This window comes from Ptychodera flava, chromosome 12 (assembly GCF_041260155.1).
Source record: "Ptychodera flava strain L36383 chromosome 12, AS_Pfla_20210202, whole genome shotgun sequence".
Lineage (NCBI taxonomy): Eukaryota > Metazoa > Hemichordata > Enteropneusta > Ptychoderidae > Ptychodera > Ptychodera flava.
This window is the reverse complement of record NC_091939.1, coordinates 19,215,099-19,242,311: the sequence shown is the minus strand read 5'-3', so window position 1 is coordinate 19,242,311 and position 27,213 is coordinate 19,215,099. Positions and strand designations below refer to the sequence as shown.

Below are 27,213 nucleotides of genomic sequence, written 5' to 3'. Positions count from 1 at the left end.
GAAACACTAAAAGATGCCAGTTCCATCATTTGTGTAAGAATTGCTTGATTTGGCAATGCCTTGTATTTTGAGCCAAGTGAGACCTTATGTAGACGTGGGTTTGGCTCTTACCATACTTAAACCGTACATTGCTGGATGTGGAGGGTCAGATATCGAACAGGGGAAATGCAGTGTGAAGAATATTATATTCTTAGACAGGAAGTGGTATGGGTTCATCTGATGCTGAAATTGTGGCGTATCAATTGCTTTATCTCTTTGCATTATTTGAGATGGTTTGAAATTCAGCACCAAAAATTTGGAATACTGACGTTTTCAAAGATAATATGACTCAATAATAGGAATCCAAAACCCTCTTTAAAGATTGGATGGCATCTTTTGGCAAGTGTATGCAAAAAGATATAGCTAGTTTGGCTTTAAGGAACAATATTTAGAGGTGCTATCTTTTCAAATTAAATCTGGTTTTGTTTCATGTGAGAAATTCAGTTCTGCTTACTGATATTTTGAGATCTATCATCAGAGCTCTACCCGCCCCTTTTGTATACAGATAATGTAAATTTGCTGATGACAGACAATTTTTTTGCATGTATCATAAATTGTCCGTGAAGCATTTATTATGGTATCTACGGGGGATGGGGTTAGGGCTGACAATTTAGTATGTTCAGTGAACAGAACAACATGAATAGTTCCATGAAATGACATAATGTACCTGAAAAAAAATGAAAAGGCCGTGACTTTGTCCTTTACATAATGGAAACCTTGAGTTAATGACTAGCCATAAATGAATAATACTTGTGTACTTCTGGTCAGGTGGTATACAGAATATTTGACAATGGTTCTCAAAATCTAAAAAAGTAAGCAACCTTGAGAGTTTAATTTCCGAAGAACATGCCTAATTCTTTATAAGAAAACAACACTGGAAAGGTCACATGTTGGTGTAATAGGAATAATATGAGTCAGAATTTTCACAGTGACTAAAATTTGCAAATGTTTGAACCTTGTCTGTATTTCTTAAAGAGATTCACTTTGCCAGAAATATCCTCTACTGTTTCACCAAACGCACCTCTCCGTGTGTCATATCCCGTGTGTTGATGGTCAACAGGGATAGGCCAGTGAAAGGTGCAAAGGCAGCATTTAAATTTCCAACTCCAGATGGCGCTTCACAACGTCACTTTGAAGGCAAAGACGCATAGACGCGACGTGCGGATCGCAAATTTGCCTTGAAACGCTATATGCACAGCCTTTCGTCAGTACACCGACAGGCGAAGAGAGGATGTACAAATCTACACGGGTCCATGTTCCATATGTAACACAAACGTTACTATTTTTTCGATTCACAAATGCAAAAAAGCAAAGGCTCTTCGGGAGAAAGCCCAATTTCGTGACGGTTTGGTACGTGTAATTAGTAGGATCTCGGAACAATCTGTGCCTTTGGATTTCAAACGTGTTGGTTTATGGGTCTCAAATAAATATTACGGATATTATATAAACTATAACATCACATGCAAAAATCCTAGGAAGATCCCACATATGACGAATCTTACATTTTCACATCTCCATCACAATGCCAAATCCCAAGTCAAAAGAACGAGCTGTATTTGTGTAAAGAACTACGGGACAGAGGATCAACAACAGCCCTTACGGTCTACAGAGGGTTGCCTTTATAGGTAGAGAATTACACTGGGGAAATATCCGGTCTTTCTGAAGAGAGAAAATTTTCGTCGAGAGGCGTAGTCATTAGTTTTGCAAATCCGAAATATAAAACAGTCACATAATGACGCAAGACAAGTAAGCAGGCAGACAGATTAACTTAAAAGTAAAATTGTCTAGAACCTCTCCATAGGTTTTGTTTGAGAGTCCAAAACTTACATTTGCGCAATCAAACCAAAACCACGGAAATATTCTCGAAAAATAAACAAACAAACAAACAAACAAATAAAAACACGAGAGGGATATTTTTGCCCTAGATCAAATTACAAAAGGAGAATTGCAGTTAGTGTAAAGGAAAAATGCAGCAACGACGTGCTTCTCTGACGTCAGGGAAAACAGCTTGTACGTCATAATGAGGCGATAACCCTATGGACTCCGAGCCGAGACGGCAAAACTTATGAAAATGAACGTTTGGGGTATATAAATTTTGAAGTCGATAGAGCCAGATATTGAAATAATCTATTCATTATTAATTTTCGTCATTAGAGAGTGACTGGAAATGTATTCTGTATTGTTTTCAAATAGGCGTAATACTGTGTTATAATGTATACTTTTTGGGAGAGTTATTTCATTCTACAAATGGAGAGGATAAATTCCGAATTAGTGCTTCAGATAATTTGAATTTCCTTGAATCAATGTCGTCATATGTCGTCACTGTTGCTTGAGAGGCTGTCTACATGTGGGACATGTTCAGCTATTGCGCACGTCATTTGCAGACTGGACGCAAACAGACCTTGCACCCAAAAGGCTTTGGAAACCCAACGCGAAAACAACCATTGAGACAAGTACAAGCGTAATTCCATCCAAAATATTTGGATCAGTTCGAAAAGGCCATGAACTCACTGAAAGTGGAACAGTTACACTTGAAATTGGCATTCTATTGATACCATTACAAATTACCTCCAGCGAAAGTATGGGGTCAAAAGATCAAAGTGATGTATTGTCATTTTTGTGACGTCAATTTTATGCTATTAATAGTCCGAACTGACAGCTATGAAGGTGTCCTTGACTTTGACGAACTCATATTTGTTGTACAATATGGATGACATCACTCACCATAAAAATAATGACCGTCAGTGATCAAGGTGAAACATAAAAGTAATATTAAAAGTTATTAAGCGACGCCCAGTGCGATTGGATATAATTTTTTTCCCGATTGAATAAAAGTAAGTCTTCCATATAATATTCAATATGTTATAGCTCAGTTCGATGAAATGGTAGCGCTTTCATTGTTGCAGGGAAATTGTTTGAAAAACAAAACAAAAAAATCATCAACCGGTTTTGATAAAAATCGTTTTTCGAAGTTGGCTTGTCAATCTTTCTCCAACGAGAAGCAAAACTAAGTGAAAGTACGTACTCGTATACAATCTCCAGCGTTTTTGGTTTGCTGCTAGCTTGGTTGAGCAGCAAAATGGTTGTTGTACTCATACATTCCGCTGTCAATAACTTGGCATTCCAATGTAAGTCTATCAAACAAGTGCGCTATTCAGGTTGGCATCCCTCGTCGATAGATTGGGTTACGGCGAAGGTTATAGGCCTATATGATGCGTGCGCGACCGTGGCATTCGTCTGCTGACTTAAAACGCCGATTATTGTTAATACTGATTGATTAATTGGCGTAAATTTATACAACACGAAAATATGTATTTTACTTAGTGGAAAGTACGGTTCAAGGGCTAGCTTTAATTCTCCGTTTTCAAATCAGCGTACTAGTGACTGGTGGTCATATTTCTTCTCAGTATTGTAAATCTCTCTCTCTCTCTCTCTCTCTCTCTCTCTCTCTCTCTCTCTCTCTCTCTCTCTCTCATAGATGATAAAACATCTTTTTTTGGAAGGCTATACGATTTTGATAAAAATATAATGGAAAACACATCTATTCAAATAGGACAAATTACATTGTAAGTAAGTTTCCCTGAGACAAAACCTCATTAACCACATACATAGGAGTATTAATTAAAAGACGATTACGGCCTAAGTCCATAGAATTCCGTTAAGAGGACGTGATTTTCGACCGTTGTGTATTTATACAATAACTATCACATATCGTATCTCACCACATTAAAATATCACATATTCCACCGTTTTTAATAAAGTGCCATTTCCGATAATTTTCATTCACGCTACCGTTCAACATTTTGATTCTGATTGTCATTGTTTACACTAGGGAATATTGCCTTATCAAAGTTGCTGCATATCTCAGCTCAGTGTGTGTTCAAAGCGCGTAAAAGCAGCAGAAAAGCAGAAACTGCACATTTTAACGACCGGGTTGTTTTTCTGATATGCGTATCTGCATGTAATAGTTCATCATTTACTAACCACACACTGCGATGCCAGTGCATTGTGTTCTCCCCGATTTTTAGCAATTACTCTGTCGCGATTTTGCTCAAAAATATTACTTACGGGTTACTATAACCATGAATTAACACAGTAAGCCTATGTCCTGACGTTTCATCCATTGTTCAAACTCGCTAAAATACAGAATGCTGTGCCGGTTATGAAATAAAGTGGAGGGACCGTGCCTAAAAACAATAAATATCGACTGAACATATGCTGAGACGATGAAACATGTTATCTACATTCTATCATATTTATTTATTTAGCATTTTTTGTTAATTTTTTTTTTGCTGTTATCTTTCCTCTTTCCTCTTGTTCCCGGACGGGTCCGGTGAACTTGATCTTGCAATCACAGCGTGAACATATCCTGCTAGTGTAAAATCGTCTACAAGGTCATTTGCGTAAATTCTTATCTGTTTCATTTAAATAGAATACTATTACAATGCAATAGTTTGCTATTGGTGCAACGACCTTCTTTTCATTTACCTTTAATGTATTTTCTTTCATTGCGTGAGTTATCTGTAGGAAACTCGTAGCAAGGGAGACCTACCCACTTCCGGGGTCATTGACTCCTCGGCCCCAGGCCCATAACAATCACACAAACATCACGTCCGCAGCTTGTCTATGGGGTTGATTTGTAAAAATTACTCATGTCATGACGTTAGTTGGTACTGCGGGTTATTTGTACTATACCCTGTTGACAAATAGCCGGGTTTATTCCTAGCTCAGTACTGCATTGAGGGTGCTATCACAGATGCACAGCGGAGCTTGTAGACAAGCTTGCCAGCAACTTACACTGTGTACACACACGGACGGACTCGTTGAAGTCACACACATACTACGCGGCCGACTTCTCCAACAACTTGATCGACTGAAACCGTACTTCTAGGTGGATAACTCTTCAACGCAATTCTCTAATCGCGTTATTTATTTTGCCTTTTCAGTTTCACGGCTGACATTTGGATATTGACTGACGACCTTAACCCAAGATCACCTTCCTTGAAATACTGCTATCGGTCCTCGCTAGGTAGCCTTCACCAGGTAATCTCGCAAAACTCTCGTGATATTGGACGAGATTACGACAGGGCTTTGTCTCTGCTCGCTAGATAGTACTTCAGCCGGCCTTTAGGATCTATTTCGTAAATTTCCACCTTTATGGCAACTTCTTCGTGACACAGCTACAAGTGAGGTTGCACCCAGTTCTGCCCTGTATGTTTACCCCGTTCCAAGTAGATTTAGTGCACAACATCAATATGTTTCTTTGTTAAGTTCAGCGTGGTGCAGAGCGTGTGTGCAGCGTTCAGCTAGACGGGCGTTCAAGTTTGTAATGGCGGTGGTGGGTGGTCATTCTAGACAGATGGCTTACAACGGGGCCCCAGCTCCACGAGACCATGCTATCCTCAGTGCTACCCAGCCCTACTACCAGGCAGCAGCATCTATATCCCGTGCGGACGTGGAGCCTGACCGTCCCATAGGGTACGGCGCATTTGGAGTTGTCTGGTAAGTTGCTCGAACCCATGTGTGATGTCTTTTGTCCAGCGCGATTTAAAATTTGCCGACCAGCTGATCGCCTCATATGCGGAACTCGAGTGTTCACAGAAAATTTTAGCGACCTAGGTTCATGCAATATCTGTATGAATAAAGTAAACCATGTTTCTGATCGATCTGAAGCACACTTTAAGTACTTTTATTTTCAGTGTCGAATTTTTCATTGGGGATAAAAGTTTGTCGAAGGATATGTGGCGAGTCCGTTGCAATTTCTTTGTTCAGAGCCCGGCTTTTGTTTCCTCTCAGCTATCGGATAGTGTCGACAGCATTTGACTCACAGCTGAGTCATGAGCATTCGGTTTTTTGATTTGTCGGAAGTTTCTGAGCACTATCTAGCATTTCTGACAGATTTTAGCCGGGTCTGGAGTACTTCCAGTCGTTGCTTTGTTAGCAGACTATGGAAAGTTTGACACTGCATCCCAATCGCTAATAAACAAATCCATTGCATCGGTAATGATGCTGTGTGAATTGACCTCTTTGTTACTTTGTCAAACGTCCCCGTAGAGGCATGGTCATGCAGGGACGCTATTCCCTCCCGGTCCCCAGAAATCCCCATCGCGGGTTCACAGGTTTTTTGTCACACAACAAAAGTGAAAATGGCCACATTTGAACAAACTGTCACTTTGTGTGATTTTACTAAACTGCACATGTAATGGGGAGAATAGTTATGACAGTCTGTGACGTCACATTTAAAAAGAAGTTTTTAAATGCATGACCAAAGTGGGTTGCATTGTCGCCATGGTAACCAATTTAAAGTGTTAGCATTATATTCAATTATTTTGGAAAACTACTTTCTGCAACGATTTATTCTGCCTCTCGAAGTGTTTGTGTCTATCAAATATTAAAATTTTAGGGACAAAACAAGACATGTTATGACCAGTCTGATAATAAACACATACAATGCTGCATTTTAATATGTAACCATGGAATTTTTTAATAGTTTTGGTTGCACAAATCTATGGTAAAATTAATAAGTTACCACACTTCTGATTTTACACTGTAAACTTTCACTATTGTGATATCAGATTTGGAGGTAGTGCCAAAAAACTCTTCCCATAAAAGCTAGATAGAGGACCCCTCCACAAAGTCTGTTCTAGGACAATTTAAATTCTGGACCTCATAACTAACAAGTGGTCAACACCTATAAGGTGTGTGTTTTGTTGCTTTAAGAAAACGCCAAAATCTGCCTTATTTTGTCTTGTTATACTACTCTGATATGGCCAATTGTACACATAAAATTGAACTGTGAATTATGAATTTGAGAAGTTTTAACCCAAACTTTGTACATGTAATTCAGTTTGTACATTGATACACAGGTCCCAGACAGCTGCATGATTTGCATGCTCCTTGTTTCTTATACTTTCAAAAGTAATCTTTTGCATTATCCCCATTTGTTGTCTAATTAAAAATATTGATCTCTGTTACTAGTATTCTTGCAGTCAAAGCTATGTAAAATTCAGTAAGAACTTTGAACATGGTTCATAGTGAGTAATTTTATTTATGGCTGTTACTAGGGTAAATCGGGTTTTAGAAAACACACAGCTTTATCTTTTTAAGAGAGTTTGGAACTTTTTGAAGCATAGACCCTAAAAAAAGGGTATGTTTGAAGTAGTTTTGTGCCATGCAAAGTTTTGCTGCCTCTAGGAGTCAATAAAACTTTATAAATGGCCGTCTTTGTTTGTAGTTCTCCACCGGTCCCACTTAATGTTATACAATGGCTGCATTTCTGCATGATCATGGAAATGTTATAAAAATATGACATTTTTTATGGTGACATCAACACCTTATAGATTTTTTTCTGCCTGAACAACAACACAAATGTAAAAAAAAAAATTTCTCAACAATAACAGCCGGGGTTTTGGATGGCGTCCAGACCATAAAAAAAGGATATTTTAAAGCCAATAGCAGACTCTCAGGACTAATTCAGATAGGCTCTTTCGGATATTGCCTGCATTCACTTGTCAAGAAGCGCAATTTGTGAACTGAGAATAGCTAATGAACTGGCCTATTGTGTGATGGCAAATAATCACAATGGAAAGATTGACTGTGGTATTTAGTTGCAATAAATGATGTGAGTGAATGAGTTCTGTATTCAAAGCTCTCCCCTTGGGTATTATCATTGCTGAATTAAAAAGCATAAAAGAACCACCATCTCAGAAAACATAATTACAAAATGTCTCTTCAAACTGGTCTTTTCTGATTATAAAGACTGTATGACAAATTTATAATCATCATCTGGTCATTTGAAATTTAAATTTAACAGTTGCAGTTCTTTAACTTTGTCTTATTTTGAAGATATACATGTAAATAATTAAATTTATTAATTAAATTTGTATAGAATTTTTTTTTTTTATGATTGATTTACTTTTTCCCACTGCGCTTAAACTTTCTCAGCAAAGCAAAGATGGCTACTGGGACTTACGACTTATAGAGTATGTTCTTTATTTCGGTTTGCTGCAAAATTTGTTCTTTATGAACACCTTTAGAATTTATCTAGCCTCCTTTATTTGTTCAAATGTAGGTATTTTACTTTTCCCAAATGTTTTTTAAAATAACATACAGAATGTATCTGTAATAGACATAAATTTTCGACCCATATTTTTTTAGGAGAATGTTAAGATGAATATTGTGTTGATAAACTGGGCAAGCGGCATGGTTTTCATTTCCTGTGTTAAATCGATTTCTGCTCATTTCTGTTAATTAATTACTACGTCCTTTGTAGGTGGACTGTGCGACTAGACCTTGGCATGCTTTACCGTTTTGTATGGTCTGACTCCATGTGAAGGTCAGCAGTTAAAAAAAAGACACGTCCTTCAACCGCAATATGACCATCATTTCAATTAATGAAAATACTAATCAAATGTATTTAGCTAGTTGCATCATACTTTTTTAAACAGTTATTACCGGTATTTCTTTTTATAGACTCACTGAGCTTTTGTTTTGATTTTGTTTTGCAATCACTGACAATACAATAGATTCTTTGTTTCATGAATTGTGTGCATAAACGCATTCTAAGCTCACGACAACAGACTTTTACAAACGTTTTTAAGCTGCAATTTAATGTAGTCAGAAAAAAATTACCTGACTAAAGTACTAGCATTTGTATTAATGAAAATAATCATGATACTCTGCCATCCTGCGCGAAATTTTAGAATTAGGAGAAAAGCTATAAAAACCTGCAGGTGAATTCCTGGCTATAGAAAACCACAGAACCCACAAGAGGTTGCGTTTGCCTACATTTAAGACTAATGTGTGGTGAAGGGTTTCTAACCACCTTACAATGCTTCCAGGACTGTCAACCATACACTGATGAATAAGTTATGATACCCATTGAATTGCAAGTTTAAAGGGATGTTATGCTGATGTTCATTTTCATGATATACATTGTAGTTGAACAATTATTTGAGAATGGCTGTGCATCCAAAAAGTTGGTGTGTGCATATGTCTAGATGGTATTAACCCACAATTTATGTCAACGTTGTTTTGTTAAAATGACAAGATAAACACTTTAATTGTCTTTAGTCATAATTTTGATAAAGGACAACAAAGTACAAGGCCTTAAAATAAATGCAAGTGATTTATATTCCAATGTCCATTTTGTTTCAGCTGTCAGGATTATTGTAATTTGAAAAGAATGTGAAAACCAACTCCATGGTGTTTGTTTTGACAGCAGTGGTGTTTATATACAACTCACAGTGCCTCACAATTTTTTAAACTCCAAATTCTGTCAGGATGAAAATAAATATGGGTCTGAGTTTTATTCTCAGGTGTAGTCGAAAGCAAATTTTACACCTATGGGATGGATTGTCTTCCATTGTGTTCTCTGAGGAATCATTGACTTGGAATGGAATTCTGTTTCGGGTTCTGTGGCTTTGGTGTGAAACTTCATGCAAAGCTATACCTGAGCCAGCTGAACTTTCAGAGATAACTGCAACTTGACACAAGTCGCTGCTGAAAGGAATGTGAACAGCAACACCTTCTTTTCAAGTGAAGTTGTTTTCCTGCATCCCGCACACCGATATATTTGAAAGGCAAAAGATGCTGGGGCAATCTGACCCAAGGATCTACATCTGTCTTCTCACACAACCTATAATCCCAACATTTTCAATGTAGGAGTGACTTTGTTATAAGAAGTAATCCAGTGTATTCTATCGAGAGCATCTCTTACTTTGAGACTTTCCAGAGGGACACACTCACATTATCGTTTTCTGCGTTGTTTTCCCTCCATTCCCAGGTCTGTGACGGACCCACGAGATGGCAAAAGAGTTGCACTTAAGAAAATGCCAAATGTCTTCCAGAATCTCATATCTTGTAAGAGAGTCTACAGAGAGCTGAAAATGCTGTTTTTCTTCAGGCACGATAACGTAAGTACAAGCGGCTTTAGTGGAAAGCATAAACTTTCCCCAGCCATTTCAAAGACTGGCTATCCGATCCAAGTATTCTACAAAAAAAATGAAAGGAAAGAGTATTGTGTTAGAAGCTTAAAAGACTGCTTGACTTAAGGAAAGTGAAGTGTTAAATAGAACAACTAAATGTCAGACTTTGGGTTTCAAGAAACCCAATAGATCCTGTGAACCAGAAGGAAAATTCCATTTCTAACCGTTCTGTACAGCGTAACTCTGTTTTACAATTATATTCCAACGTGTGCTCTACTCTACCTTTTTTTCTGTGATGTTCACAAATTCTTTCAGAAAAAAAAATATGCAGAAAGCTAGAGTGCAGATGATATTTTAACGTGGCATTGGGTTTCTTGCTTTTGAAAGGTATGATTGGGGAGTAGAAAATGTTATTCCTCAAAGTATAAACCTTCTACCTCATTGTGTTCCTGTGTTTACCTGGCCTTCGGAATGAAAACAATAGTGCAAGTTAGAAATAGTTTGTTGAAAGCTGAAATATTTAATCCCCTTTCAACAACGCCGACTGCTGTTGATTCTTATCAGTGAACCAGGAAGCTGTTTCACTCATATTAAATGCAGTCAAATATATGAAATGAAATGGGTGAATTTGGAATTTTGCTTCAAGATGGCAAGTTTTTCATCAATGATGATTTACACTCATTACTGCCAGACTTTGACTCAGTGTTTTAGAATCACCAAATTAAAACTTTTCTTTCTTTGATATTAATCTTTGGCAATTATAAGCAGTATATCCCAATCTGAAGATCGGGGATTAATCATGTATCGCTGTCTAAGCTATTTGTAATGTGTCACTGAAAGATGTTACATAATTCATTCCCCAGAGGTGATAAGTCCCCTCCTCAACTCCTCCAAATGCTACACAGGACGTTCTGAATAACAGTGATTTTGTGATTTATCATTTCCAGGTCCTTAAAGCCTTAGACATCCTGCAGCCACCACATGTCGACTTCTTTGAAGAAATGTATCCTTTTGCCATGCACTGCGTAGTAGAAATATGATAAGTCTTTTATATTTTATGTGTTTGGTAATTGTAGGGCACTGCTTGCTACAAGGAATAGACGGAGAACACGAGTGTCTTTTTTTGTTTTCTTATAAGTGTGAAATCTTCTTTATTAATTTTTTTCATTCTTTTTTGAAATAACTGCTGTCAAAGCCGTGTAATGTTCTCTTTTCAATGTGGCCTTGTTTGACATTGAAATAAAAAAGTACAAAGACAGTGCCGACTGGAAGTGCTGACGTAGGAAAGCAGTATCATTTTTATGTGGGCATAAAATTGTGGCGTTATAATCGGAGATATTACGTTGAACTATTCATTCTGAGAATCCATTCCCAGTGATATTTGACTCTGTCAGAGCTCCATGTAGCTTTGGTTTCATTTACACGTGGTCTTTTGTAAAATTTGTGTAGGCTTGGTGGAGTTGCTTCTGAAAAGTGATGCTTGGTCGCTATCCACATGTCCTGGGGGCGGCGTGCATTTGATGACGGTGTACATGTACACTCACTGTTAAAGGTCTGGTCGTTCATATTGAATAGAATGCATGCTATGTTGCGAGAGCTGATAGAATGCTTATTCCTTTCTCTCTTGTTGCTGAAAATTCATTCAGATATTGGAAATGTATCTAGAGTGGAGTTTATATATGAAACGTGGTGCTCTCTGTAGCACACATGGTATTGTTCAAGGACTGCGTCTTCATCCGGCATAACTGAGTATACATACATGCATCTCGGGTCAAGGCCAAATAATGTATTGACTTTCTGTGCTAACTCCACCATTCCAAATCCATCATCGCGTTGTAAAAGTTCTAACCTCTAGCTCCTACAATGCCTTTTTTTTTGTTAAATAATTAACGCTTGATGGGCAAATATTGGCCATTTGCATTTCATTTTTTTGTCCCAGTGAAACATAATTCTGTCACAGGGCATGTTTCTTAATAGACTCTGTCAGTCCATTGGAAATAGCATGATTGATTGATAACACGATTGCGCATATTTAGTAAATGCATATCGGCACTATGTAATGTCCCCCAACAAGTAGTGTTTTGTTGGGTGCTAACATTCTCTGTATCTGCTTAGGATTAATAACAAGCTGCAAAAGTGTGAATATTCAGCTAATGTGCCAGCATACAAGCACACTTTGCACCGAGGGAACAAACCATCTGTATTCAATCTGTTAACGAATGTAAAATTAAAACTAATGCGTTCAATTTTCTCGCAATTCTTTCCCCGCACTTAATCTGCGATAAATGTGCCCTAACAGATTTTTCTGGATCGAACCGTACACCAATCAATACGTGACCGTGAATGAAAAAAAAAATGTGTTTGCGCACTGGCATTGCACTTTCTGACGTATTTCCAACAGAGTGACTGCTCTCTGAGCCACAGACCTGCACCTGATATTGGTAAAGAAATATTGGGGCCAAATTTCCTGCATTTTAGCGATACATAATGCATTTATTTACGAGGGAGTGATAAGCTTGATTTAACACGTACAGGTGTTGGGTTATTGATTATCTGCAGAGGTCTGAATGGGCCTGCAGCATCTGAGTTCAATATGAATCTTGCCGAAGAGAGCAATGCATTGGAAATATCTGTACTAGCTAAGGTACCTCAACATATTAGGCAAATTTTTTCAATCTAATTATCAGTGGCAGTAATTTGATTACTGTTCGGTGGTCTGTTTTTCAGGTGTGTGATATTTTAATCGTCACAATAAGTTTTTTCAAGTGAGAATCGGCTGCCAAAGGCCAAGCTGTATGAAATGTTGATGTTCAGTATCTTGATTTGTAAAATACTGGCCCCTTTTCCAAATCCTTGCACTGACCAAGTACTCACCCATCTTTTAATTTAGAAGCAGAGAGTTGTCAGGTAGTTTATAGCCTTTATCTTTCAAAAAGGAAATCCTTATACACCCAATATTATTATCCTGGATTCACTAGTGAAGAATGGTGTTGGAAGAGACCATGAGAAGGAAGGTTGACTGTGTTCTTGAGTGTGATAATGATTTCAATTGGGACTGAGCAGTCCTCCTGTGTGTTTTTGTAATTGGGGCAAGACATAGGCCTCATAGAGCCTGGCTTCACTTCACTTCACAGGCAGAGTAAGATTTTTGTGTCCAGGGTAGTTTCAAACATTTGCTTGTGTGTTATTTTGTATATACAGATTTTGTTTTAGTGGAAAAGACTTCAAATACTGACAAAATCCTAACAGAAATAACTTGCTTCAGTTTACTTTGAATTTTGTCTTTTTGAGAAAACAAGAAAAGGGCAAAAGCAGTTTCAATATTAAAGTATAGAACTATTAAAAAAGATGAGCTCTGTGATCAAAAGGTTTTGATTTAAATCATGTAAAATGATCATTATGTAGCTTTTCCTGAACTACCATCGATCAGTTCTTCCTAATTACTGGGATTTAATTATAATGAGCCATGGAAGTGCGGTGCAGTGACATAGCTCAGATGTCTCTTGGTTTGTTAGAGCATTCTGGGCATTTTTGTCTATTCTTTCACCGCTTTGCAGAGCTTAGAGGCATCTTTAGTCACATGCCATTCACTTCAGTCACTGTCTGAAATAGACATTTCTGAAAAAGAAATTCAAAATTGCTGATATTTGTCAAAAATATTATTGTTGAAGTTTCTTTATGTAGACATTTGTTTTATTTGAGTTAGCAATGTTATATATAGCAGCTAAAAAATTTGGCAAAAACTTTCATTGCTTATATTTTGTCTTATGATTTGCGCAAAATTTTGACGCCAAACTATCTTGACTTTAAAAGCCAAAAAACATTATTTCCCAGGTTTATGAACCAGATCAGAATGCATTGGAAAAGTATTTTTCGTCCCATAGAGCTTGAAATTTTCCTTGGGGGCGTGATTTTGAATCTGAATTTCCGGATGAGGCGTGGTTTGGTATGCATTCCTGCTGCATTAGGAAATCTTATGAATGCAGTGAATAAGATAGGAAGTTGTTGAACCCCCTCAGTCAAGACTGGCTAATTTAAAAGGAAACTTTACTCAGCTGGTCGTATTGTCTTTTAGTGGAGGACATGGGATAATTTGGCCATTTCCATGTGAATAGGCCGACTTGTTTTAAACATTCAGGAGATGCGTTAAATTCTGTAGTGTTGATTGAATGGCTTGAAGGATGAGTTGTAGGAGAATAAATGTCCTTTGAAAATAAAAACAATCCCTTGGGTCATGGCAGAGGAAGACATGTCGCCAATAGGTCTTACTTTTGGAGCAGTTTGGAAATTCAACCGCTAGATGTTAAAAAAAAAAAATGGCCAACTGCAAATACCGGCCATACAAGTGTATGGCTCATGCATTGATCCTAACATTATTTTTGAAAATCCTTGAAATAAACTGCCAGTTGTGTGAACTTATTGAGTGTTAAAAAGGTTTAGCCCCGTGATAAACTTGCTTTTTGGTTGGTTGCAGTCCCGTTCACAGCTCAGGTCACTGAGTAGTCTCTTAAGATCACCATAGAATTACCGCACTGGCTAATTAAAAACCCATTGTTGATCTTTGGAATTAAGAAGGTACAAGACTGGAAGTTTGTAAAGAAAAAAAAAGAGGTTTTCATGGCTGGCATATTTTTTGATAAACTGATGCAGAAGTGGATAAACTTCAAAGAAAAAAAAAGAGGAAATACATGAAATTGTTTGGGTTTAGGTGTTCAGATACAGCGGGCAACAAAAAAAAAGCTGTGCCTGGGGTGTTTGTAGTAGTTCCCCCACTTTGGCACCCTGCTGTGAAAAGTTGACAAAGGATGAAGCCATTGAATGGCTTCAGATACAGCCCGGGCATCGGTCACCACCAGTCTGAGAGCTGAGCATCTGTTTAGGAGCCTCCATTGAGTCAATGAATGGCATTGTAACAAAGGGCAGCTTCTATAACTAATCACAGGGTTATGAACAGGTGTGTCTTTCGCTCCGTGCCCCTCTGAAGTTTCGGGTATTCCCCGGCATTGTCACCTCACCAGTAATTTGCTCCATTCCTAGTAAAGTGCTTGATTATTAAACTATCACATTCATATCATGAGCAGCTTTGTAATCTTTCCACCCTCAACAAAGAAGGTGTTTATCTACACAAAATAATTTTACAGTCTACTTGAGAGGAAAGTAGATTAACTTAAATTTACCGCAAAAAAACTTCAGGGTAGGAAATATGAAAATGTCGTAAATAATGAGTCATGATGCTAAATAGCTCTTTTTAATGTAGATATATCTCCATATCTTGGATTGTGTTTGAGGTTTAAGTAATCAAATCACTGGTAGACAAACTTAATGGCCAAGAAAATTTATTGAATGACTTTTAAGGTTAATGATGAACAATGTTCAAATTTTAAGTGGAGATTTCAGTGGGCAGGTCACTTGGGTAGACTGTGAGCTCGACGAAGCCTTGAGCAAAGGATGGCATGAAGTTAATCAAATTGGAAGTATTTTCTTTTCTGTCATATCTAACAGCTGTTGTAAGTCAGTCACATCAAGAGATAAAGTTCAGGGAGTTCCCTGCTGAGCATAAGTTAAACACACGATGCTGTGTATGTCATCTGTAGGACAGTGCTCTGCCACTTGATAGAGGCATTTCTTAGTTCTTTAGTAAAAAAATAAAACAGTATCATCCATTGAGCATTTTAAAATATAATAGCTTTCACTGCTATGCATAAACTTTATAGCAACTTTCTGCTTTCAAATGCTGGTTTAGCGTCATTGCAATTCACAAGGATACAGCTATCCTTGAACTTTCTATTAACTTTGCGTTTTATGTGTCAGTGAGAAAATTCAAAAATGGTGTTTACATTTCTGAAACAGAAAAAAGTATCCCTTTTAAACTTCTCAACCTGACACAAAAGAAATTTGATAAGTACCTATTTGAATAATCTGTGATATTAAGCCAAGGACAATAATGACCAGCTCGGTGTTAATACCTCGTATTAATGGGAGGATTTCCTTTTCACTCTGGTACATTAATTATGATAATGAGCCTTTGTGAAAATTGCTGTGAAGACAAAAGCCAGCACAGCTGGGATGTGTTTGCTGTTGGCAGATTACTGGTGCCGCTGGTTATCATCCCTTTGATGAATTCATTTCAATTTTCTGATTACGGCGTGCAATTTCCATTTGGCTCATGGAGCCGGTAGATGTCATTAGAGCTTGGGAGCTATCGGTGGTTTCTGCCCCGAGGCGGGTTTCCTTTCTGATAAGCATATTTCAGCGACTGAAACAGTTGCTGTGGGGCAATCATGTACCTTACCAGAGACTGGATGAGAAACCTCATTGCCAAAGTGAGGCCATATTTTCCCTGATGAATAGGCTTTTGGAAAATTAACAAATGTCATTACCTTTGGAAAACCTTCACATCTTTGCTAAGTTATGATACGACTTTTTTAAAGTGTTCATATTGACGTATTGACACTTTTGAAACCTGAGCTGTGTGTGCACCAAGTTTTCCAGATTGTGGTAACTTCTTAGAAACCACAGAAGAGAAGTAAAATTACTTCTTTCTGCAGAGTGGTTGTAAAATTCAAAGTGCAGGGAAAGGGGAAGTAGTGCTTTTCTTATGCCCAGATATTGTTGTGTGTTGAAGCCCTAGGAAGCCATTGGGCACACTTCTACTGGAGAGTGGATTAGCTGGATTTGATGCAAGAAAATGAAATTTAAACGGTGCAAATACTGTTCTTTAATTATGGCAATTACGGTGACATGATTTATAGTCAGTAACAAAGACATGGAACTGAACAAACAGGAGAATTACAGGTCATGCCAAATGTTTTAATAAATTACAGCGAGGAAAGGGGACATGTCAGTAATTACATGCATGTTTTGAACTCTGACCGTTCTGAAACTAGCCATTTATAGAATTGAAAGTGGGAAGGAGTTTTCCATGATGTCACCCACATTTCTGGCAAGTGACTTGCAACAGCATAGGAGGTTTTAATAAATGACAACCCCTCGTCCCAAGAGGTGACGTTGATTCAGTGCGCTCATCTGAATGGCAAACATCAATTTTCATCCAATAGTGTGAATGAGAAAAAAAACCCCACTGTTTAAGCTGTACACTGAACTCAAGTTGAGCAACTTGTAAAGAACCATTAGTCTGAGGAAGACAATATTTACACTTTGTAACAGGAAGTAGGGCGCCATTCAAAGATTACATTGAGTTTCCAGCACGGAGGTTATTTCCCCAAGGTTGAAAAACAGAATGGCTTATGATAAACAGGTAACCTTCTCTAAAGGGGTTTGCAAGGTCACCTATTTTTAGATCTTACAAAGTTTTATGGATATTTTGCTGTGGGCAGGAGATATAGAGTTTTGAATACAGAAAATAACACCAAAAGTTGTGATCAAATGGTACCTGTGCGTATACCCAGTGCGTATTTACTTGTACAGATTTGGGCATTTGTGAGACTTATCTCAGGGTTAGGACACCGGGATCAAATTTGCACCATGGAATTTATGAGTGTTATGACATTTTGTCTATGTCTGTGTATGGTCTCTGTGTGCATGGCTGAAATAGCTTTCTTATGTGTAATTTCAATCTTTATTTTCAGTTTACGCCTGTTTTTCCATAGTCTCCGCGGCTAACCTGCCAACAAGTTTCATGTTTGATGAATTTAATACCCAGATGCGAGTTGCACTATTATCATCGGTGTATCTGTGTTACTATGGAGTAAGTTTACAAATATGTGCATGTGTTTACAGATGGGTGGTCACTGACATGCTTTCTCCATCAATCACATCCTTGTCAAAAATTTTTGTCACATTTTTATGAAAACTGTTTATGTTTGCTGGGCCTTAACCCAACATCCTGTACAGTTATGTCGTCACAGAATTGCTACAGAGCGACCTGCATAAGATCATCGTCTCGCCACAGCCGCTTAGTGCAGACCATGTCAAAGTCTTCCTCTACCAGATTCTTAGGGGTGAGTCACTCATTTTCTTGCCTAAACCATCCCTTCATTTTGATCCTTCCACCCCCACATTGCTGTGCACAGGTCCAGATCACCAATGGATAACAGTAAGCAGTCCGGGTTATGTCCATATAGAGGATACTATGATTGACCAATCAGCGAACCTACCGTCGCAACGTCATGAATAATTAACCATGCAAACCTAGGCTCGCAGATTGCAACGAGTTCGGCACTTTTCGGCTTGATTTCACCCTTTATTTTTAGCACTCGGTAGTTTTCAGATGTAGACGTTACGCACAATGTTTAGTACGGTCGAGATGGTGACCGATACAAGTGGTTAGTACATCGAAAATTACTTCTTTGGATGATTTTCCTGGCCACGTACCGCTCCTAGAAATCAGGATTTGACCCCTGTAAGTTATTTGTCGCCAAATATCGCCTATTTTTGGTCGAATTTCGATTTAACCTTTCCATCTGTAGTGTAGAGAATGTTTCAAGCTTTGCAACGATGGGTCAACTGTTCTTGTCGGTCATCGGAGCACGATGGAGCACGATATTTTCGATCACCATGCATTTCCCGCTACGATTGACCCTTCGCTCAGAAAAACGCGCGCCGGATCAATCGCCGAGAAGTTAACCAGAAGCTGGTAAAGAGTACGAAAAACGTCCAATAACTCTTTCTCGAACATGGTCAAGGGTAAATAAACACAGATAACTATTCCTGAAGAAATCTTACAATTTTTGACACGGTAGAACGTCGCAAACCGACTCGGGCTGAGACACTTCCGGGTAGCAACAGTCTCACTCGATCGGTGTCAGCATATGTCAGCATAAGATTTCAAAGTGAACCCACTTAACCTTTAACCGTCATTACATATACAGTATGTGATTGGTTCTTGCCTTACCTCATTACATATACGGTACGCCATTGGCTTATCCCAACTATCCTCTATATGGACATAACCCGGACTGGTAAGGACTGTAACAAAGTTTTGCAGTGACAGTGTCAAAGGTGGAAAATCGTTGTTTTTTGTCATGTTTGGATTTTTTATCATCACTTCTAACATCATGTTCATTTTAGCCAGAATTTTTGCCAAATATATCGGGCTGTTAACTCATGCAACTTTTTTCAATCAGAGAATATCTCCTCTGTGAAAGGGAAAGTTACCCTCTCTAAAATCCTACCCTTACTTTGGTCGGCCATCAATTGCAATGTGCAACCTCTTTGGACAAGATTTGAAAATTGGTGATGAGAAGCTATATTCCATCATGCAGAGATGACAGATTTTGATATACTTTAAAATGCTTTGGAAAATTTCATGACTTTCATCATGCGCAGTGGAACTCCAGTAACATAAATAATTGTAGCCATTTTACCTTTATTGTCTGCACATAGTTTGTTAAGAATACATCTGATATGTATCATCTGGAAATACCTTGATATCTTGGCTTTGTTTGTTCCATGCATATATATACAACAGCAATATGCCAACTTTAAACAGACACCATACACTGCCAGATGGTTGTTGTCTGGTACAGTTTATTCAGATGGGGGAAAAAACTGTTATTGAGTAATAATTTATACAGTTGTTACTGATATACTCCATGTCGTGGAGCGTTGAAATGCTGAGGCAAAATTGTGTTGTTGTCATATAATATTCGGAAGTTTGCAAGAGAATAGAGTCGGGTAGCCACAAGACAATCACATGTTTTTATGAGTGACAGTGTGTACATCAACCACTTTCCATAATTCATATTTTAATTCAATAACTGTCTATCAATATACTGAACAAGGTAGTTATTTTGGCACTGCCGTTTCTCTTATTTCCAAATTTGACTTTGGCATAAAAATGCAATTCCAACAGAGTTTAACCCAGTGGAAAAGTTGCGTAAAGTTGCAGATGACTAGATAAAAAGAGTCCAACTGAGAGTTTAGAATATGATCGCTGGCACCAGTGAAGTCCTAATACCAATCAACTGAGAGAAAGTTAAAAATAACTGAGTTGTTTTTTAGGTTAGAAAATTTATGTTTATAAAGCTATATATAGATCTACTGAAGTATTTTTAGGTGCATATTGTATCATTCATAATGATTTGAAAGTAGATGTGCTTTTCATAAAGGGATTGGATTTCATGATCGTGACTCGTCAGTGCTGTATTTTTATTTTCAAAAGTGCAGCAATGCTACATTAGACCATTATGAACCATTTACAAAATTGATATCAGGGATGGTTTTATTAAATTACATTTGAGTATTATAAAGTTGTTCCACCATTATTCATTACTAAGACTTTTATTAAAATATTCCCAATATTAATCTTCAAAATATTGAGAATTTTATAACTTTTTGTATTTGATAAACTTGGTTCAGTTTAGAAATGATAGTCTTTGTGATCAATGTTCATTCCATATTTGCGTTTAATCACTGTGTCTGTGAGGAGGTAGCTTAAATTTACAGTGCAAAGTTCTTTGCAGTTTTCATTCTTTAGTTTTTTGAACCAAGTAAAAGTTTTGTTTCTGTGACATTGAGTTTGACCTTCAACTCTGCTGTTTGTTTGTTCTGGTTACAACTCACACACTGGCTTATCTCAACATGTAAAATTTGACATTGGTTAAAGCCGCTGGAAATTATCAGCAACACAAGGTGGTGTGCCTTGAAATCAACATTTATTTTGAGTTCCTGCTAGCTGTTTTTCAAGGACAAATTCAAGCCCCCTTGTCTATTACTCAGTAGATAAGTTGGTTTTTTATCAAATGATATTGACTCTTGTCACATAGTATTTAGTATTCATAAATAGTTTCACCTATCTTGTCACATTTACTGATTTGGGCATCTGGAAAGACACTGCGGCAGATACCATGCATGTGACAGCCATCACTTCTTACTCCGACATCAAGATGATAAATTATGCAGTAAAAGAAATGATATCTATACCCTAGAAATGCCCGCTGCATATTAATGATACAAGGTATTTACCGGAGTCAGACAACTGCTTGTCCTGTTAGAATGTATAAAATTACATAAAAACCTGCGTATCTCTGATACCTAAGTTACAATAAATATACTCAGTTGTAGCTTTGTGTATTTCATGCTCTTGTTTTGTGTATTATTTTGTTTATGTTAAGGACTTAACAAATTTTGCTCAAATTTTCTTCAACTAAACTTTCCACATTTCTCTTTCAAAATCAAGAAGAAAAAAATAAGTTGGGGGGTCACCTTTCAAATTTTGTTACTAGTCTCTAAAGAAACTACTTTCCCAATATTTAATGATATTGAAAATCAAAAATGGCCACCATTCCTATGTTATTTCTGTGGAGGAAAATAAAATTCCTGATTTTCACAAAACTAAGCCACTGAAAATTTTATTTACCCCATAAGCTTCAAAATGAGCTCCCACATGTGAATATTATGAAAGTTTGAGAGTCTGACTATCTGGCCCTGGGGCGCAGTCTACCTGAACTGACATCCATAATATGCTTATATTTTGGCAATATTTTCATGAGTGATCTAAAAAGAGAGAGGTTGATATAAACTTTCCTTGGAAGATATTATCATTCAGTTGGTATCTTTGATGAAAACTGGTGGAACTGATAAAAGGTTGTAAAAAATTCCAAAAAAATTAATCATTTAAAGTGTGCATGAATATAGATCCCCTTTTGAAGGTGAAATTGGTATTTTTATTAGCCGAGTGTCAGTTACTGTATGTCCGCTGTGTTCACTTGTAAACCATTGTTAATTCGAAGATTTTATGAGACCATCTGTGGCACACGCTGCGCATATTTGAGCAGATAAAACTGTTGAATTGAAAAGAGAATTGGCCATTTTCCCCCATGTGCATTTTATGGTTTAATTTCATCATGCAGTTTTACACATACAGGATACAGCATGTTGGATACATTTTACAAAATTTACAGGCATTGCCGTTAATACTTTGGAATTTTTTTTTATGTCAACTTTATAAGAAAATTTATTGAAGTAAAAACAAAGGTGGTTACTGGGCTTGGAATGTAATGTAACCAAAGCACTGGATGATAGGTGAAAATGTCCCACAACTTAATGGATTGTTCCATGATGGATGGTAGAAAAATGGGGGTTAAAGATGGAAGCCTGATTCCAGGGCTGACTCTTCCATACTTCTCACCTGTGACAAGAGTTCCATAAAGCTAGTGAAATATTAATTATAACTATTGGTGTTATGACTTTGAAAATGCTCGGTCCCAGCACATTTGCAGGTAGTCACTGAACAGTGACCTTTGTAAAACATGATGATGGATGTATGATAAATTTCCAAGCTTTGTATGAGATGTAGTATTTTGTCTTCTCCAGATGTGCACTTGTGGGCTAAAAACATTTGATAAAATACAAATATTGACCAGATTGGTCTGAATATCAATGGTATCTCGGTTTTCCGTGAAGTGAAAATCAAAAATATTAATCTTTCAGCTAATAAAATATGTTAATTATGCCTAACTCATTTGTAAAAGCTGAACTAGTTTGAAAATATAGTTAAAAATAACAGCATCAATTCTTCAACTTTGCAGTGTGTACCCTTCATTCTAACACTAATAATAAAGCATCACTCACATCGTGCATCTACTGTTTTATTTTTTTGTCAGGTTTGAAGTATCTGCACTCTGCCCACATTCTCCATCGGGACATTAAGCCAGGAAATCTACTTGTGAACAGCAACTGCGTACTTAAAGTAAGTAGCTCACCAGTTCCCATGTCAACGCTAGTCTCGGCTGCAGACTTTATGGTATAAACATGCATGCTTTTTACATACCTGTGGACACATGACAGATGGGGCGCTAATCAGAAAGTCATATCTTTTCTGTAGACGTCCTTGGACAGTACCAGCTTAATTTCTGTTTTAACAGAGGAACTTTCTAGATGTTTGACATGGGACAGTTCTCCTGGACTGATGAATATTCATATCAGCTTAGATTCTGCAGAGAGGCATATTCGCTTTGGGTCTGGCTATGCAGTGCCATCCCGCCAGTTTATGATATGCCGACACTGGGCTAGAAAAGCCTCAGTCGTCAGGTACAGCTACTGTTTGAAGCACGACGACCTATTGGTTGCACCAATAAGCTTTCATACTCCCTACACCTAATTTTCTTATGCAAGAGGGCCTGAAGCTAGCATCATCTCTGCTTATTGCAATCATTCCATAGCTTCTGCCTTGTATTGAAAGATAAACATCAAAGAGATTTGTCACACGAAAGTTGTTTGTGTAAGTAAGATTAGACGTCCATCACAATTTCTTGCGTGTACTTGTTTCAACAAAGCGTATAGTCATCACAAGTTGTTGGCGGGCAAAACTTTTGCCCTGTGTGTTTATTCAGTGCTTTATGTGAAGGCAACACTTTGTGCTATTGTGTGGGGGTCAGGAGGTCAAAATTTGAAATGGTTTCTTTCTGGTATCGAAGTGGTTACTAAAACGTGGCTGTTTGTTACAAAGTGTTGATATAAGTTTTGTGGAAACTGAACGTTGGCAGTTGTATTGCCACCCAGGACGTAAACTCGCAGCTTGTTCAGTTTCCATGGATACAGGGGCAATAACAACATGAGTAGGTCATTCACATAGACAGCAAGGCTGAGAAGATTTGCACAAAGTGAAAATGGGCACTTTCTCACTTGATGATTACATTGAATAAAACTTATCAATGTTTCCTGTCTTACATAGTTGGGAGTTAACCTGGTACAAGTCGGACAATAGTTTATGTCTGCTCAAGTCATTGAGGAGACTGCGCTGCGAGGAGTTCTTATCAGCTTTATCTCTGAGCAAATTGACTAAATTGTGAACAACAAATGAGAACAAAGGACTAAAATCACATAAACAGTCAATGTCAACAACCACTAATGTGAGAATCAGGGATTGAGAACTGCCCCTTTAAGGGGTGATAAGATTTTACACATTACAATCAATAGAATAATTTTATTCACAATTTAAAGAAAAAAAAAAATCTTTACTGTTCAGACAGACTTCAGGGGATTCATTTCATTCTCATCCGCTGATTCAAATTATTAACAATCTTGACCAGCAAACTTTCAGATAATTATCCAAGATGGTGGCATACTCAGTCATAAAATTTCCCTCAGTCTGTGCCGTGAACTATTTGACATTTTGAAAGATTTAAAGACTTTAATAGCAGACAAGCTATATCTTGAGTTCTTTGAAATTCATTAACCTTTCACAGTTTGTGGAAATATGAAGACACCTATTTTTCGTACATTTTTGGATAAGTTCAATAAAGGCACCCCTCCATGTTGCCAGGATTGGCAGTCTATACGGTACCCTGGGTTGGTCAAAAAATTCGTCGATATTAGGGCTAATATACAGTACCACATAAAAAAATTATACGCTACGAGTCCAATTTTGAAATGTATAACCATTCAAATGTCAATTTTTCCCCCCTTTTTTTCTGCAGATATGTGATTTTGGCTTAGCCCGTGTGATCGAGCCGGACGAGAACCGTCACATGACTCAGGAAGTTGTTACTCAGTACTACCGTGCTCCAGAAATTTTGACCGGTACAAAGCACTATAGCACAGCTGTTGACGTCTGGTCCGTTGGCTGTATATTTGCTGAATTACTAGGCCGAAGAATACTCTTCCAAGCGCAGAGTCCAGTCGCACAGGTAAGGCTTAGTGGTTTGACTTCGGATTGGATGTTTAAAAAAATCGTCACACTATTTCATCTTTGAAAATTTGTAAGCTTCCTAATACATTTATCATCACCAGTGCTAATATGGACTTATGAAATGTTCACCATATTGTTTTATTGAAAATCAAAAATTTTCTTTGAATCCAAGAAGTTTAACTTGGGTGGCCATTTTGAATTTCAATATCGGTAAATCTCTTTGGTTACAAGCTGACCCTTTTTGAAACTCGTAATTTAGGTCATATTTGGTTCAATAGATAGCTTTAGATTTTTGCTCAGTCACTCCTCAACGAAGCTTAAACCATTCTTTTCAATAATCATGAATAAAATTCAGGGACAGGGGTCATTGTACAAAGTTTTGGTATTAGAAAAATTATGGTAAGTTTCTGGACATTTGAAATTCAAAATGGCTGCTATACTCAAGTTTAACTTCATTGATCAAAAAAGAAAATTTGCTATTTTCAATCAAACAAGATGGTGAACATTTCATAAGTTTATATCCTTCAAAATTTATCCACGCAAGCAGCAGAAAAGTATAGTGAAATGTGAATGCCCTGAGAACTGCCCCCAAAGTACATTTTGCTGTAGTTCGTAAAATGAAATGTAAAGAAATAACCCCTGCCAGCATGGCATAAAGATTCCAACATTTACAAAGTTGAAATTACATCACCATTAATCTTGTCAAAACATGTATAATATTCTATGTCTTAAAAGATTGCTTTAGTATCCATCTACTCAAATGGAAAAGTGCTTTTGTTTGACGTCTCTGTAAAGATGTTTTTATGACTGGCATGGTCAAACTAGTAAGAATGTTTACTTTTAAAGCGCTTGATTGAAATTATGATTATGACTTTAGTATTTGGATTCTATACAGCATAGATATAAGATTAAAAGATTTTATTCTGACTTGGTTGGTGTGTGTTAATGCCTATGTATACACTGTTAAACTTGTGTAAGGTTTTGAATCTTATAACCCAGTCGGTGTGTTTAGTTTGTTGAAAAACTTTGCAATAACATGTATTTGTGGTCTTCTCATACTCTGGCAGTAATACTTACATATTTCTTGTATTTCCATTTTCTGTATAGCCATAGTTTCTTTGTATATTAATATGATCATTTTCTACAATCTTGCTTAACGTGATGATAATATTCATGCAGTGTACTCGTAATGAAAGTATCACATAAGGTTTTCTGGATTATCATGTTTTTGCAAATATGCGATGTGGATAGCGTGGCATTGTGTATGCTCTCTGGCAGGTTTTAGCTGTGGACAATTTGTGAATCAATGTGTATATAAAGTTACACACCAAGGTGTGGAAAAGGCTCTTTTGAAAAGCTCTTTCTTTTTTTTGCTCAAATTCAAAGTGCAGTTGTTCAGACTCTTACAAAAGGAGAGTTGGGAAACTGAGCGATGGAATAGTTGACCGTCTGATCATCAATAATTACACAACACAAGTAAAAAGGGATTGCATACTATTAGGATCAAATCTAATTGCAATGTGAAAAAGAAGACTTGAAAATGCCCCAAGTACCGTGCAATTTTTAGCTCATTTAGAACTGCCTATAGATTCTGTCCATGAATGGGGTGTAAGTAATTACGCAATTGCCTTTACTCATTACAGATAGAGCCCACTCTATGTCAATTTAAGCAGCCAGCCATTATTTCAAACCTAGGCTGCTCTCTCACATGTAACAATGTACAGTATATATAATGGCCTGGCTGGTTGTATATTGGCTCAGCTCAATTAAGAAGCCATTGATTAGAGCTGAAATCCAATTTGAGTTGAAACAAGCAAAGGGAGTGTCTCGTGTGCAATTCATGTCAGTGCGTGGTTTTGTGTGGGCAGCTGAATTAGCAGAGATATGGAACAACTGATTAAATCCAGGAATGATGCAGTGTGCTGGCCATCCAAAGTATTCTGGCAATATTCGACCATTGAATTTGAGACTGAAAATAACCGCACTCTGTCAGTTGCTTAATCAAAATCTGCTGTTTAATTTGCAATCATGAAACTATGGTTCAAGTGAATGACAGTGGAATCTCCTGACCTCCCCTGTATCAAAACAATGGAACAACCCTTCTGTTTTCCTTTTAAAAAGCCTGGATCAAAGTCAGCGTTATGAAGGTGGCCCATCCCTTTGACTGCAAGAAACTGTTTTCCAAATTCCTGGGTAGAAATTCATGGCTAATATAGATTGTATGGGTGATGCGGGAGCACTTGCTGTACCTTCAACATAAAGCTGCATTTCACATGAATTGCAGTGTTGGGCATTGTTCAAATCCCCAGCCCATTCAACATTATTAACTTAAAATGTCCGGAAATAAAACACAATCTGTGTCTGCTGCCGTAAGTTGCCGAATTAGTCGGCCTACTCTAGCTAGCCAGGGTGCTAAGTAATATTGATTAGCCACAGGGCTTTCTACAAAGCGTGCCAAATGCCTGTCAGTTACATAATGATATTAGAAAAAAAAGCCGCGTTGGAACAAAATGCCATTCTGTAGTCTAACAAGAAGTGAGATACAATGCATAGAGAGAGTACAGCTGTAGAAATAAAATGTTACATGAGAAAAAAACTGCTGAAGGGATATTTGGTAATAAATTTAAGCACTGTTGTAAAAGTTTGAAAAACACA

The 27,213-nt window shown here is 37.4% G+C and overlaps 1 protein-coding gene across 1 annotated transcript in view; it reads left to right on the top strand.

Moving 5' to 3' along the window:
* The first annotated feature begins 4,605 nt into the window (after window positions 1–4,605).
* The window catches only part of LOC139145293 (serine/threonine-protein kinase NLK-like), a 29,881-nt gene continuing 7,273 nt past the window's right edge, over window positions 4,606–27,213 (top strand). The window contains exons 1-6 of the mRNA XM_070716342.1: window positions 4,606–5,541; window positions 9,824–9,953; window positions 10,913–10,968; window positions 17,820–17,926; window positions 22,532–22,617; window positions 24,347–24,556. Coding sequence (XP_070572443.1) covers window positions 5,369–5,541; window positions 9,824–9,953; window positions 10,913–10,968; window positions 17,820–17,926; window positions 22,532–22,617; window positions 24,347–24,556 — 762 coding nt within the window. The 5' untranslated portion in view covers window positions 4,606–5,368. The remainder of the gene's footprint in view (window positions 5,542–9,823; window positions 9,954–10,912; window positions 10,969–17,819; window positions 17,927–22,531; window positions 22,618–24,346; window positions 24,557–27,213) is intronic.